General features: G+C 46.9%; 1 protein-coding gene across 2 annotated transcripts in view; it reads left to right on the top strand.

Moving 5' to 3' along the window:
• Positions 1–14,982, top strand: part of DET1 (DET1 partner of COP1 E3 ubiquitin ligase) — a 455,614-nt gene extending 440,632 nt beyond the window's left edge. For both annotated transcript variants that reach the window (XM_069624291.1, XM_069624292.1), the window contains one exon: positions 14,379–14,982. In XM_069624291.1, coding sequence (XP_069480392.1) covers positions 14,379–14,568 — 190 coding nt within the window. In that variant the 3' untranslated portion in view covers positions 14,569–14,982. The remainder of the gene's footprint in view (positions 1–14,378) is intronic.
• Positions 14,983–15,899: the final 917 nt, after the last annotated feature.

The raw sequence follows: 15,899 nt of genomic DNA, 5'->3' as shown, positions 1-15,899 counted from the left end.
CAGGGAGAACTCAGAAGCCCAACAGGATCCCCAAGGCCCCAAAGGGAGAAGGACCAGAAAAGCTGCAGGGGCAGGAACCCAGGGAAGGATACAGGCTGAAGCTGGAGACTGAGCAGAGCCAGAATAGGTAAGTAGCGTAACGAGCGTAACCACGATCAGGGCAAACCGCGTTGAGACGCGACTTGCTCCTGATCGAGGCTCGCTTTATAGGATGGCCGGCACCCAAGAGAGGCTTGAAACGCAAGCCGCCTCGTTACTGGGTGCCGGCACATCCAAAGCGAGGCTCGGAACGCGAGCCCTTGCTGAGGAGAGAGCCCAATCAACTGCGCATGCGCGGAATCGAGACCGTGGTCTCCCGCGCATGCGCAGAGGACTCCCGACGGGAACCCCAGAAGCTCTCCCCAGGGCGGATCCCCGCAAGCGGAAGCGCGGGTAGATCCGCCAAGAGGGAGGAGAGCGAGTCGGAGCAGAGGACCCCGGTCTCCAGGTAAGTGGCGTGACAGTTTATTGCCTCCATTATCCATCTATTTATTTATTTATTTTTCTTTTATTTATTATTATTTATTTCTGTTCTCCTCTGCTCAGCACTTTCTACTCTCCCCCTTTCCATGCACTTTTTCCCCTTTCCCATGCACTTGCATGTTCTCAATTTCACTGGGCCTTGTAAGATTGTTGTTGTTTTTCTTCCCTGTTTCCCCTTCCCTCCCTTGCCTTGTCGCGCTCTGAAACACGTGTGTACGAGCGCGATACAAATAAAATATATCATATCATTCTGGAAAGGAGGCTGGACCCAAAAAGAGCTATCGGCTTTTAAATATCAAGAATGTCCAACATTCATCAAAATGACCAATTATTTATTGGCTATATAGGTCCTAAATTGTGTTTAACTGTGACAAAATAGACCCTATCCACATGGATCATCCTGGCTATAGGAGAATGTTACAGGTTAGCGGGCAAAGACCCACCGGAAGGCTTGAGAGCACATTCCACAAGGGGCTTGTCATCCTCTGCTGCTCTTTAGAGAGGTGTTCCAGTAAAAGACTTATGTGCAGTGGCCATTCGTCGTCTGTTCACACATTTGTAAAACATTACTGCTTGGATTCATCTTCCAATCAAGAAGGACAATTTGGGAAGCGGTGCTACATTCAGTCCACGATAACAGTCAAGGACGAAATAAAATTCATTCTCCCACTGCCAAATTATTACTGCGTTGAGAGCCTATTAAAGGGTTAGGAATAGGTGGGTCGGTGGTCACAATCCATTTGAAGAACAAGTTACTTACCCATGTCAACATTCTTTCTATTCGATGTTCCTCCCACGTATTCCTCATCGCCCCTTTCAGCCTACCCACCGTAGAATTTACATGTCTTTACACTTTGCACTCTTGGAGCCTACGTCTATGGTACGCCTGCTAATTCCTTTACAGGCAGGGAAAAACAGAACTGAAGCCAACGGGCGCTGCGTCTGCTATTTATACTAATGATGACGTTGAACGGAGGCCCTCGAGGGACATCGACTCGACGAGGCGGCACACAGTGCCTCCTGTCAAAAATAAATTCTGAAGCAGCTGAAGCTGGAAAGATATTTATCATAAGGTGAGGAATACATGGAAGGAACATCCAATCGAAAGAACGTTACCACGGGTAAGTAACTTGTTCTTCTATAGGCAGGTTCCCTCTTGGGAACTAAAACGTGGTTGTAGACCATCCTGAGTTGGAGAATTCCATAGAACAGGTTATTTGAGCAATTTTCGCTGAGGGGCTCCCAACCCTTGTTTAATTTGCATGTATTAAGATTTGCCAAAATCTCTTTGAATCAGACCAACAGAGCTATGCCTGGTACCACCACAATAGGGGGTTAGTGCCTGCAAACTATCTGGCCTCAGAGTTGGACGTTCATTAGAGCGATCAAGTGGCTATCTGATGCTTCTAGGTAAACTAAAAACTATTGCTTCCACCGCTGCCAGAGGATGGATGTAGTGCCATGCCTTGTAAAAACTTTGGAGGCGGCACCACCTGTTGTAACATGAGGGAACTTTAGGTGCATTGAGTTTATACCCATCTGCTTGCCTTCCTGGATCTAGTAGTCTGTGGGCCCTTTCCTGGGACTCTGGTCTAGTGGACATTATAGGGGCATAGACCGTGTTTTCTGAGAAGTGGCTGTAGCACGGATTTAAGCACCCTCTGAGTGCTCAGGCTGAGCTGTCCTGTAATTCTGTTGTCTTTGGCATGATGTTTGTCATGCGGACCTGCTCGCGGTGGCACTATTGCAATTAATCCAGTAGGCAATGTCACTATGCACAACTTAATGACTTCCTTTATGCTGTTTTTGTTTTTCTGGAAGGGCCTGTGGTCCATGAATGTCTTATTTTTAAACATTTTTCTGCTAGCACCCCAAGCACATTTATTTGGTGTCCTTAGTGTGCACAACATACCGTTTTCTATTCTTTTTTCCTTCTCCTTGAGGGGACGTCCCAGCTTCATTCTTTTTTTTTTTTAATACAACAATTTTTATTGTTTTTTCACACAAAGAAAACACACGTCTCGCACAGCGAGAAAACAGTTACGTTCCTCCCCCACCCACCAACAAACACTTTTCACCTATCCATTATTGTAATGCTCCTAGGCGTTGTCAACTGTCTTTATCGTGCCTGTAACGTGTAACTCTGTAGTATCCGTTCATGTCCTTGGGTGCTACCTCCCTGCCGAGCAGGGGGCATCTTTCAGTGTAAGTCTTCCCACTTTTGCCAAATTTTCGGGCCTTTTTCAGGGCATCCCCTGGCCGTGTAGATTCTTTTCTCCATTGCGACACAAATGCTCACGTCCGTGGTCCATTGTTCATATTTTGGTGCTGATTCAGAGCCCCAGAGTTGCGCTATGTTTCTTTTGATTAATGCACTGGCCGTGAACAATAGCACTTTTTCGTACCGTGACAGTTCAATCTCATCATCTATCCCCAATAATAGCAGTTTTGCATTTCTGTGAACCTTTTTGCCCAAAACCCTTGAGAGATCGTCGCAGCACTGTTGCCAATAGTGTCGAATTATGGTGCAGTCCCATAGAATGTGAAAGAAGGTGCCCTCATCTCGTTTGCATCTCAAACACGTGGAAGAGGAAGCCCTACCCCATTTGAAAAGGGCAACCCTCGGATAATATATTCTATGCAGTATCTTTAGTTGTACCAATCTCAATCTGGAGGAGATCGCTATTTCTCTAGGGAACATCAGGGCAGTTACCCAATCCTCAGGGAGCACACTACCTATGTCCCCCTCCCATTTCGTTTTCAGGTTCGTCAGTTCTTCGGTGGCAAATGACGTTATGACACCATACATGGTAGATGTGACTTTACTTTTAATCATGTCTGGGAATAGGTTACGTTCCAAAGGGGTGTATTCCGGCATGTCAAACATTTCAGGAAGATGAGTTTGTATGGCGTGTTTGAGTTGTGTGTAACGATACTGCTCTTTAGTTGTCAGACCGGAGTTGGCGATTAGATTCGCAAAAGGTACCATTTCGTTACCTTGTATTACATCGCCAATTTTGGTGATACCCGCTTGGGTCCAGGAGTGCCATTTTGGAAGTTTGTTCACTTCCGGAAGCAGTTTATTATTCCATAAAGGTTGAGCTGGGGTCAGCTTATTATCCCAACCTAGGTATCTGTGGACGTTCGACCATGTTAGAGATAGGTGTGAAAGCATGGATGGGGTAGTGGCTCGATCTTTTCGTCGATAGAGGTATCGAAGTATGGGTCGTTCTTTTTGGGTAGGGTCTGGTTCTCTGTTGTGTGGTAGTGTCATGTCTGCGTGGAGTTTGTCGTTCACTATTGCCATTTGACTGGCCCAGTAATAAGTTTGCACTCGGGGCAATCCAATCCCACCTTCCCATACGGATCTTTGTAGCGTGGTTAGTGCTAAGCGCGGACGACCTCCCTTCCATAACAGTTTGCGTAGCGACTGGTCTATTTTCCGAAATTCGTTAGGAGCTATGGGTAGCGGTGCATTTTGAAGTATGTAAAGGAAGCGAGGGAGTGCCAGCATCTTAAACAGTGCGGCTCTGCCTAGTAGTGTCAGTGGTAGGGACATCCAGTGCTGGACGTCTTCTTTGAATTTCGTCATTATTGGGTACAGGTTATTGGGCACATAGTCTGTCAGGTTGTTCGTGACTTGTATGCCTAGGTATCTGAACTTCTCCTTCTCCACATAATATGGACAGTCATCCGGTACCGCATTGTCTATGTGTTGCAGTGGAAACAATCTGGATTTATTCCAGTTGACGCGAAGACCGCTGAATGCGCCGTATTTAATTAATAATCGTGTCACTATGGGACAGGATGTACGTGGGTCTTTCAGGTATACTAACAGATCATCTGCGTAGAGGGATACCTTGTCCTCCCAGTTGTCTGCCCACCTAAAGCCACTCCATGTTTGCGTAGATCGCAGTAGAATTGCTAGGGGCTCAATTGCTATTGCAAAGATTAGGGAAGACAGGGGACACCCTTGTCTCGTGCCTCTGCCTAAACAGAAGGGGTTGGAGACGTGTCCATTCACTTTCGTGGCTGCTTCGGGGCGGTTGTAAAGTAATTTGACCCAGCTCATGAAGTATGGTCCAAAGCCCATGCGTTGCATGATCGCCCATATTGCCTCCCAATAGACTGAGTCGAATGCCTTCTCGAAGTCTACAGCGAGTAAAGCCAAAGGATCCTGAATCTCAGGTGTTCTCTCCAGTGCAGTATGCAGCCTGTATATGTTTTGTCTAGTAGACCGCTGTGGCATGAATCCACACTGGTCGGGATGTATGAGTGTGTGTATGACCTGTTGGAGGCGGTTGGCTAGCACCTTGGCCAGCACCTTGGCTTCGCAGTTTATGAGAGAGATGGGCCTGTAGGAGCTGCACTTGTCGGGTGGCTTGTCTGCTTTGGGCAGGACCACAATTGTGGCTTTCCTTAGATCAGGGGGGAGACAGCCCTGTGAGTGAGAGTGCTGTAGTGCGCGAAGTAAGTGTGGGGAAATTATGTGTGCACCTATTTTTTTCCATGTTTCAATGGGGAAGCCGTTCGGGCCCGGGGTTTTACCTGATTGGATTTCTGACATGGCTTGGGTCAGTTCGCCTTCAGTGATTGTCTGTTCTAACAGGGTAGACTGTTCTGCACTTAAGGTGGGGAGGGCAATCTCCTCTAGGACATTCATCACGGGTGGTGAGGCTGGTGCCCTATATAGCTCAGCATAGTATTTTGCGAAACCCTCCGCTATGTCTGCGTCCTTCACCAATGGGTCTGATTCTCCTGTTGCTAGTTGCCTGACCTGGCTGGATCCCAGGTCTTTGCGTTCTAGCCATGCCAGCATCTTCCCGGCTTTATCCCCCGTTTCGTATATCTTTGCACGCATTGCGGTATGCGCCTGCTTTGCGTTATCTAACGCTATGTGTTGGAGTTGCGCCTGCGCCAGTTGTAGTGCACGGTGCGTTTCCAAGTTGTCATGGGCTAGGTGTTCGGTCTCTGCTTTCTGCACATTTGCTTCGGCATGGTGTATTGCCTCTGTTTGTTTCTTTTTATGGGCTGTGATCCAGGCTATTATTTCCCCTCTAAGTACTGTCTTGAACGCCTCCCACAAGATTACCGGGCTATCCACTGAGTTGGTGTTCCTTTCAAAGTATTCTTCAGTGGTCTTTTGGATGTGTTCAACCAGCTCTGGGAATCCTAAATAGTAACTGTTTAGTCGCCAGTTGGGTGGTGGGATCGAATTGTTGGTATTAAGTGTTGTCACAAGCGGGGAATGGTCTGATATGCCTCTGGGGAGAAAGTATGCCTCACGGACCTCGTGCATGTTGTTCAGTGGCAATAGGAGGTAGTCTAACCTAGAGAGCGAGGCATGTGCACCGGAATGGTATGAGTATTCCCTTGTGGCGGGGTGTAGCGTTCTCCACACATCCTGTAGTCCCATTGCGCCCACAAATGTGGCGAGTTTTGTGCGTGCATTCGGATTTCTAGATCTTCTGTGTGTTCTGTCAAGGTCCACGTCCATTACTTCATTAAAGTCTCCCCCGATCAACGTAAGGTCTGCAAGGTTGTTCATAATTAGAGGCGTAATATCGTTAGTCAGGGGGGTCAATAGGTTAGGAGGTGCATACACCGCCATCATGGTCACTGAACGCTCTCCAATCGTGCCTGTCGTGAGTACAAACCTCCCTCCCGTGTCTTGCGTGGTGGATTTGGGGACAAAGGGAAGTCTTTTATGTATGAGGATCAGTACCCCTCGTGACCCCATGGTGAAACCGGCGTGGAATGCTAGCCTGTAGTTAGTGCGTCTAAAGAATAAGCAGTTGGTACCGGCTAAGTGTGTTTCCGTCAGGAATACTACGTCCGGGGAGTGTCTATTCAGCATTTGCAGCACTAGGCGTCTTTTAATGCAATTGCCGAGCCCATTGACGTTCCAAGTCAACACTCGGATTGTTCTGTTTCTGGTCACGTTAGTGATTCCAGCTATTCGTCATGTGTTTCAGCGATAATAGGGTGCACTAGTCCCCCGATGGCACTGTGGCGTTTCATGTTATAATGAGAACAGTCAGGGTTGAAACCAGGCTGGTGCTTTATCGGGCGTGATTCCATTTGTGATGTGTAGAGTGCTAGCAAGTACGGATTGACAATTGGTACGTCAAGGGTGATGTAGTCTTTGGCAATACAGGTGGCGTGGTATCTCGGAACATAACTAACTTGAAACAAATCCCCATCCCCCCTCCCTATACTCCTCCCCAACATGAAGTATCTGTCGCCCTAACTCTACTGGCTACAAACAACTATATCGCCAGATTCAACTTAATGTGAGCTGTTTACACCTTTCTCCCGACTTACTGTTCTTGTGCAAGTCTGGTGTTCCAGGTCACAAGTCTCGATCTGAGGGCGTGGCTTTGGCCGATGCAGTGAGTGTCCCCGTGCTTCCCAGGCCGCGTGCCTTACATAGCACGGTGTGATCTAATAGTTCGTTAGGTGTGTCGTGGTCGAACAAAATGCCTCATCAGTATCAATGTTTCAGTCCATTTCCTCTTGTTGTGGTGGTTCCTGCACCGGGGGTTGTGGAGCTGGGCGTCCTCTGTCCGGTGGTGGGCGGCGGTTTCTGTTTCTGCCTCTGTTGTTTGCGAGTGTCCAGTCGCCTGCAATGTGCTGCTTTGCCCAATTCCATGCTTCTTTCGGGTCTGAGAAATGTATTGTTGTCCCACCGTGGTAAATTTTGAGCTGGGCCGGATAGAGCAGGCCGTATTTAACGTGTAAGGATTGGAGTTGCCTTTTGAGCTGATCAAAAGATTGCCTGGCTCTCTGGATCTCCCTTGTGTAGTCAGGGAAGAATGTCACTCTGGATCCATTGAAGGTCAGTGTGCCTTTGGCTCGCGCCGTCTGGAGTAGCGCATCTCTATCTCTGTAGTTCAGCAGTCTTGCGACTATGGTGCGCGGCGGGGCGCCGGGTATCGGTTTTCCAGAGGGGACACGATGCGCTCGTTCGATTGAAAAGAACTTCGAGAATGTCTGGGGCTCAAACATGTCGGTGATCCATTGTTCTAGGAACAGTTCCATGGAAGGGCCCTCCGTTTTCTCCGGTACGCCCAGGATGCGCACGTTGTTTCGTCTCGATCGGCCTTCACTGTCCTCGGCCTTCTCCTCCAGTGTTTTCAAACGCGCCACCACTCCGGCCATCCTCTGTTCCATGGTGCGCAGCCCATCTTCATTTCCAGAGATCCGCTGTTCCGCTTCTCCCGTGCGGGAGGACAATTTCTGGAGACCATGACGGAGAAGCGAGACATCTGTACTGATGCTGTCCATCTTTGGTTCCATAGAGGTTCTGGAGATAGTTATCGCCGTCATGATCTCCTTTACGGATATGGCTTGTTCTGTTTCTAGCATGGGGTTCGACTGTTCGTGGTCCGTTTGTGCGTTTGCTGCGGCCGTGGTGAATTGATCTATCCTACTTTGGCTGGTCCCTCTTTTTGTTTTGTCCTTCCCCGTAGTGGCCGGCATGGTTTGTGGCGTTTAAACGGTACCGTCCGGGGCAGATGTTTCGTTGGGCAGCGTCGTTCGGGTGCGGTCCGCTGGACACTGTGGTAGGGTTCAATACGCAGTTGGGTCTGTACGGTGTCCAAAGCCGCGGCCACCACTCATCGGTGTCTCGCCGTGAGTAGGTGTGCCGTGAGGTAGTTTCACCTCGTATTCCGTTGTCGACGGTTCTCGGGCAGCGGGAATGGGCGAGGATGTAGATCGGTCCCACGGGGTCCCTGTGCCCCAAAATGGCGGGTTCCCGCTTTCCCTTTATCCCCTTCTCCGTACCGCAGGATAGAGGTGGTAGTCGTCCGGTGACGGGCAGGGGTCCCCTCAGGAGTTCAGTGGTCGCTCCGGTGGCATCTGCAGGCCGCGGCCGCATGTGCGGGAATATTGGTGCAAGGCCGTGTGCCTACTATCACTGACTGTCGACGACGTGTCCAGGGGCGTATCCCTTCCGTTTCACGATTTATCCTCGAAGTTAGGATCCTTCGTTTGCCGTGCGGTCCGGCCCGGCCTCGACCCCGACGGCCACCGGTGTTCAGGCAGAATTCAGTAGTGCTTGTTGGTGACCACGGCACCCTTTGTTCATCCGCGGTTCGCGGCGGCCATCTTGCGAGCTCCGCGACGCGTCCGCTCGCTTTCAGAAATATCTTACTAAGTGGGTTCCGCGGCACCGATTTCCTCCAGGAACCAGTCGGGACATTCAGCAGAGGTTCCCACGTCGAATAGACGCTTTTTGGTTGTGCAGGAAGCAGGATTGTTTCAGGATACGGCTAGCGGCCCGGGAGCGAAGCGATCTCACGTCCTCATTGCTCGGCTGTTGGCCACGCCCCCTCCCAGCTTCATTCTTGTTTGATGGCTGACCTCCGATAAGGACTGCTGCCTTGGACCCTCTGCCTCCCGTGCCATAGTCCTTTTGTCAGGGACGGTTCAATGGGTGTGCAGGGTTTGAGATGATGGTGCAATCTGTTGGTAGGTAAGCATTAGCACACTGCATGGTGACATCATGGAAGTGGCATCGTCATGCATGTGCTGTAGAGTAATTTACTCTACACTCCCTGACCTGAGAGGTAGTGCGAGAGCCTCTGGGACTGGTGAGCCTGGGCAGGGCCTGAAACAGCAAGAGCAGCAGGAGGAGGAGGTAACACACCACAGAGGAGAGTAGCAGGGGTGAGTTACCAGTGACCCATCATGTGGATCCAGAGCAGCTCGTGTGCCCCTGCCAAGGTGGGAAAGCGAGTGCATAGGAGGCCCCATGTTGCCAGTATAATGCATGTAAAGAGAGCACAAGGAGACTTTTTGGGGACAGGTATGTTTATTGAGGAACAGGGACCCCGGTGAGCTGCTTCGTCCGCTGGCCTACACCAGCTGACACAAACACTCTCTCTGCTGTCTACACAGCAAATTCTTGAACTCCGGGCACATGAACGCAGTGGGACAGAGAGACAGGATCACTGCAAACATTTGAACAACCTATGTTGTGTTGAAAGGTTGTGTTGGAAGATGAAACTGCTCTTGATCTAACTTGGAAATAAGCAGCGGTTTTGTTGACTACAGCTCATTTATTTCTTGTATTCATCATCTCGAAGTTATCCAGTTTCTAAGCCCTCATAGTTTTGATAGATCTGGTAAAGGTAATGTGTTGAAATTAGGATTCAAACCCTGGCCACTCAAGACAACAATTGCTAAATTCATTGTTACGCTGCCAGTGTGTGGGAAGAATGTTCCTTGAGTCTTAGCACCAGGCTTCTTCGTACAGATATAGAATGATGAACATGAACTTTGGTAACAAAGTGTACCTCTTGATGGAATACTGGGCTGGGAGTATAGACTAGGGGCAATCCGTTTGTCTTGGAAGCCAAATGATGCAGTGCAACACAGGTTTAAGCCCCGGCACCCATGCTTAGAGACAGGTCTCCGGTATTATGCACGTTATAAAAGATGAATACATTCATACTTGAAGCAGCCCTAGTTCTGGCAGCTGCTTTCAATCATATATTTTAATCCATACATTTTTTCAATTGGCCCATGTTTTCCACTCATGACAAGTTAGTGAGTAGGATGCGAAAGAGATTGCTCCGGCTCACAAAACCTGGTCCTAAGAGGGAGGCCAAAGGTCAAAGAAACCAATAAGGACTAGGCCACATCATCTCCCAAGCAGAGTTGCATGTAGTTTGACAGGCCAGTTATGTATGACCCTGTCGGGGGCTTGCAGGGGCCCCTTTCATCCTGTGGTAGTTGGCCAATAACGGTACAGCCAGAGCCAGTCGTGCTCCAGGAGTGGCTTGGAGGATTTGATAGGAACCCCAGTACGTGGCTTTCCTGAGTGCTTAAATATTTGCAGGGATATTGGTACCACTCTCCCTGCCTCAATGCCAGGTCTCTTTCTTCCTTTTCAGAACACATAAGGACCTAAAGACTTCCTGGTGAAGGCTCGGCCCCCAGCAGATTAGCTCAGATAATGATTGGCCAAGGAGAACAGCTATTGTAAAGGGCCAATGGGATCGGGGAGGGACTCGACAAGAGGGTAGTCTCGGATATCAAAAGCCAGCAGATGCAAAAGAGGGTGACGGGTGTTTGGTTAAGGTGGCAGCAGGGGAGGTGAACCAAGAGGCCAGCATAGAGGGTATAACAAGTAGACAAGGACTGCAAGGAGACTGTTTGAGTGCTGTGAGAGAGTCAATGTAAGGTATCTGGTCAAGAGAATGGTAACAACTGAGTTGTTAGTGAGTGTGACTGAAGGAAGGATAGAGTAAAGGGGAATAGTTAAGAGTAGATGTGAGACAGGGTGGCAGTGTCGGGGGTGCATAAAGGTGAGTCAGGAGGGTAAGGGTGAATTCAGGCAGGTGTAGTGGTGGGAGTGAGGAAGGTAGGGGAGAGGGAAGACCATGATCCAGTTGACGGCGGATGAGTGGTGAGAGAGACTAGTGTTACAAACAGGGGACATGGTATAGAGAGATAGAGGGAGACATGTGAAACCAAGAAGCCGAACATCGGAATAGGGGGAAACGCTAGTTGGGATGGTGGACATTGGAGAAGGACGACCAGTAAGATCACTGTTAGGAGTGTGGAGCGAGAGAGATAGGGAAGGTAGAAGAATTTGAGGAATCAACCATCGAAAGAAAAGGGGTAAAATAAACAGGAAACATGTAAGGTTCTTTAGGAAGTATCTGAGGAAGAGAGTTACATAGGTCTATGGCCTCTAGGCCCCCATGGGGTTAGGGCTAGATACAGACATTAGAGGTCACCGGGTGATAGTCTACCGATATTGGAGAATCATTGTGGGGAATAGGGAAACCTGGTCTGTGGACATGGGAGTCCAGTTGGAGGTCGAGGTAAGCAGTATGGAACACCCCTTATCTGGGAAAATACCTTTCTGTTTCTTTGATAAAAGTCAAAAAATATTAATTGTGTTGAGATTAATCGATCAAGGTGACACAATCAGGTTAACAAGATGTTTCCTTCATTTTCTTTTTTAATTAGGTGTTATAGGCAATAACGACGTGACTTTCATCTGTTGAGAGAAAGCAGCCCTTCAGTAGTCCACATGAGCACATTAAACAATAAGAGTATAGTTAACCATTTCGTCTAGGGAAGACTTGTCCGAAACACTTTGGCAGGTGACTTTTTGGGAATCGTATTAATTGGCACCCGGGGCTAGGGAACCCACCAATCAGGTTGATCGAAACGAGGGCTGACACTGCTAATCTCAGCCTGCCTTCCGAGAAGCCTACTGGCTGCTTTCCCCTGTCCAGAGCACCATCTTAACCCCACCTGTTCATATTTCTTTTTAATGTTTCCCTCCATTCCCTGCCATACTTGCATGTTTTCAATGGCGGCCGCGGCCCCCCTACCACTGCAACTGTGCTTCTGCTGTTGCCCGTGGCCACTGTGGACATCGAAGAGGGGCTCTGTATTCAGCCTGCCTTCCATGTCCATGTTGGCCATCTTTAGACCGTATTTTCATTTATTGAACGGGACGCGCATGGAGTCCCGTTCAATGAATGAAATACTTTTTTATTTTTTTTTATTTAGCACCCCCGAATTACTGCTTGGATAACCCGGGGTGCTAATAGCCTTAAGAGCCTCTACGGCTGGCCGAATCGGCTCTTATAGCCATATTAAGACGCACTACGTGCTATGCAACTGAGTCAGAAGTCCCTTAGTGAACTAAACCCTGCTTTTTAAAACACTGCATGATGGAAACTAAGGCACCAGCCTGGTAGTGAATCAAAGAATTTTTCCATCAAGAAAGTGTTGCTTGTTTGGAAAGAGCGTCCATTTCCTAGCATGCTGAGAAAACTATACATCAAAGAACTGTTGAATATCGAAGAATAGTGACAATGGGAAAACAAAATACTCTAATTCTGGCCATGCTTTCCTGAATAAATCTGGTTTAATTTGAGTCGGTCATCTATTTCTTCCTCGAGTCTGTCACAAAATAGATACCCTGGCCCTCATCCTATTCAATGGTTACATTCAAGAAATAATTGACGAATTAATGAGTGGGTATGAGAACAGCCCTAGGATGGATACAGATAAATATCCTGCCCTCTGTTACGTGGATGGCGCTGTCCTTCTGGCTACAACACCCCAGGGCCTGAATTGTGCTTTGACCATCATTGAAAATAAATGCTCTGACCTACACCCATGATTAAAAACGGCAAAATGTAAAGTGATGGTCTTCAAACCGCTGCATGGAAAAGGGAGATCACTACCTTGCAGTGCGGTTTGAGGAATCTGGTAGCTGGGAGCCAGCGGTAAAAAAATCACTATTATAACTTAATAAATACTGTTGTGGAATCTCATCTTTCTTTATGAAACATGCCAGAGGGGCTATTTCCCCTGACCTGGAACGAGCAGTTCCAGCAGCCATGTATGGCTCGTAATTATGGGGATATGCCAACACCCATGATTTGTGTGAATGCGAAAATAAATTCCTGAAGAAATTAATAATTTTACCTGTGTCAGCCCCAATCAATTTAGAACTTGATAACAATAGGGCCAGATCAGATCTCGTATAGACCTGTAATGTTCTGGGCCAGGATTTGGAATGGGGATGGCTTTGAGGTATACAGGAAGGCTTTGCCACATGTAATGAGCCTCAAAGGGGAGGGAAAGCCTAAAATGGATAGAACATGTGAAGGACTGTCTCTTTGAACTGGGTATGCCTGAGCAATGGAATAAACCGCAGGTACCTTTTTTGGTATGAACTTGAATACCCTAAGAACCAAGGTCAAAAACCACATGTACGATGAACTCAGATCCGATGCCACAAAATTGAGTAGAATACCTTGAGACCACAGTAGAACTAGGGTTTAAGGCCTATCTAGATTCCACTCTCTCTCGCCCTTTGAGAAATCCCTTTTATATCTGTTTCAGGTTTGGATTCCTACCGGTAGCCTGTCTAACTAAGAGATGGCAGGGGATTCAATCTGACCTGTGCCCAATATGTGGGTCTGGAACAGAAAGTTTGTTGCACTTTGTATTGTTGTGTAAAAAAACTTACCGTCTAAAACGTAGATTTCTGCAACCTACATTGAATAATGCGGGTATCCGCCATCTGATGCCTGCCTAAAGATTATTAAGAGAATGCCTGCTCTCTTGTGTGGTATCTGGCACTATACGCTTTATACGCAGGGCTGTTGGCAGGACCATCAAGTATGGCCCGATAACATGGAAACAGTTGAGTAAGAGCCGGTGGCTGCTAGCGTTGCTCTGCCCAGCGATTACTGTACCAATATTCTGTTCGCAATACAGCCCTATACCGAATCTCTCCTGCAGGGATTCCACGACAAAGCTTAGCGTTTACCCTCCCGTCAATCACAATGTTTTGCTGCACCCCCCTGCATGGTGCGAATCTGGATCCCAGTGTTTACTGCTAATATTTTTACACATGTACCTTTTATGTATGAACTGTATTTTTAGAACTTGAAAGGTAAAAAAAAACAGATAAAAGTATGTTTTGAGCTTGAATAATTAAAGGCTGCAATGCTGTGACAGAGCCAGTTATGGGCTTATTCTGGGGTGGGGAATTGGTGATGCCAATGCCTTGGAAGGTGATTTGCTGTTTTGATTGCAAAGGCAAACAAACACAGACCGGGGACATGCAAGGAGAAAGCAAATCAGCAAATGTGTGCTGGTGGTGTTGTAGGCTGAAGTGGGGCTTGAGAAAGACTGAAACCATACAGATCATCAGTTTCTTTAAAGATATTCTATGTTAAATCCTGTAAAAAATGTAAGAAGTGACTTTATTGCATTATATATCATGTAACATATGGGCAGATCTCTGCTCCATACACTTATAAACCCACTGTTAACAACTTTTAATATTGTTCTCTTTTTTTTAATAGATTTTATGCCCGAGATGCTGGTTTACTCAAATTTAAGATCCAAGCAGGTCTTTTGGGCCGACCAATCAACCATGCTGTGCGGAGGCTAGTGGCATTTACATTCCACCCGTTTGAGCCATTTGCCATATCAGTACAACGGACTAATGCAGAGTATGTGGTAAATTTTCACATGAGGCACAGCTGTACATAGGAAAAGAAAATGGAAAACAACTACATTAGTTAAGCACATATAAGCTTTCAAATGTTCAAAGACAATAATCATGATTTGAGAAGGCATTGGAAACCGTGTGTTTGTATTCCCGAATGGACTTTTTTGCAAGGAATTCTCGCAATTTATTAGACCTGGCATTTTTAAATCTTTTTATACTGCTCCTTTTTTAGCAGGTCCTGATATACTAATACATGTGCTGTCCTTACAGTGACTGAACAAATTAGCCTCAGATATGGAACATCAGCTTTGCTGACCAGATTAAAGAATAAGATCATGTATTTTCAAATAAATATTTTTTTAATAGGTGAAATTATATATCGACCAGAAAGTTTCCATATGCATATTATCTGGAAATTAAAAATAAAAAGATATGGGTAATATGCTCTTTTCACACTGATTGCATTCCATTGTCTTTATGAATTTGCTGTTGTCTTATTGTCAGAAGTTTTTTGAGTGCCTGATGATTAACAGAACATGAATTTCTGCATGAGCATCAGTAATTTGAAGATGAAATCGATATGCATCAATATGAAGATGAAGCCCAATATTGAAGAATAGCATTACGATTGGCATCGTAGTGTGAATGAGGCCAACATGACACTGGGGATATCGGCAGCATTTCAGACCTTGACTTGAAAAGGTGTACTTTTCTGTATCCGATGCACGGTGGGTAAGTCTGATTGAACTAGATGGTCTATAGGTCTGTCGCAAAAGTTCCATGTTTTTGCACATGGCTCACCTATAAATGAAGAGGAGAGAACTTGACCTGCACCTGAAACGACCCGAAAAAGAAGTGTGGGATGTGAAGAAAGTGTGTTAAATCTGCCAAATGATCCAACCCTTGCACTAAAGTGTGAATGCAAAAGCTGAAAGCCTAAAACATTTGACTGATTGTGGTGTAATACTTAATCGATTTTGGTTTATACGTATATGTTTTTGAAATGCACACTTTTATATCCAGAGACGTGACCAGAAAAAACAACCAAGATTACGTTTTGTTTTGGTTCATCTGGTTTGCTTGTTTCCTGTTACAACTGCTCCACTTTCTCCTTCTCCTTAAGGCAGCGGACTCGCCCACTTGTCTCAATAACTGGGTTGCCAACCTTAACTTCTCTTTGTGTTTAGTAGACTGGCAGTGATTTCACCCATCGCCTTAGAGCACAGTGTGTTCACTGTGTGTATCAGTTTGTATTCACCTAATATCTGCAGTCTTCTCATTGCTCATTGTATTATTGATGTGATGTCTCCTGTTGCAGCACAGGTACTAACACAAAGCACCTACCCAACTGTTAAGTAAACGTAGCATAGCG

The sequence above is a fragment of the Ambystoma mexicanum genome, chromosome 11, assembly GCF_040938575.1.
Source record: "Ambystoma mexicanum isolate Mex_15411 chromosome 11, UKY_AmexF1_1, whole genome shotgun sequence".
Lineage (NCBI taxonomy): Eukaryota > Metazoa > Chordata > Amphibia > Caudata > Ambystomatidae > Ambystoma > Ambystoma mexicanum.
This window is presented reverse-complemented; position numbering and strand designations above follow the sequence as displayed.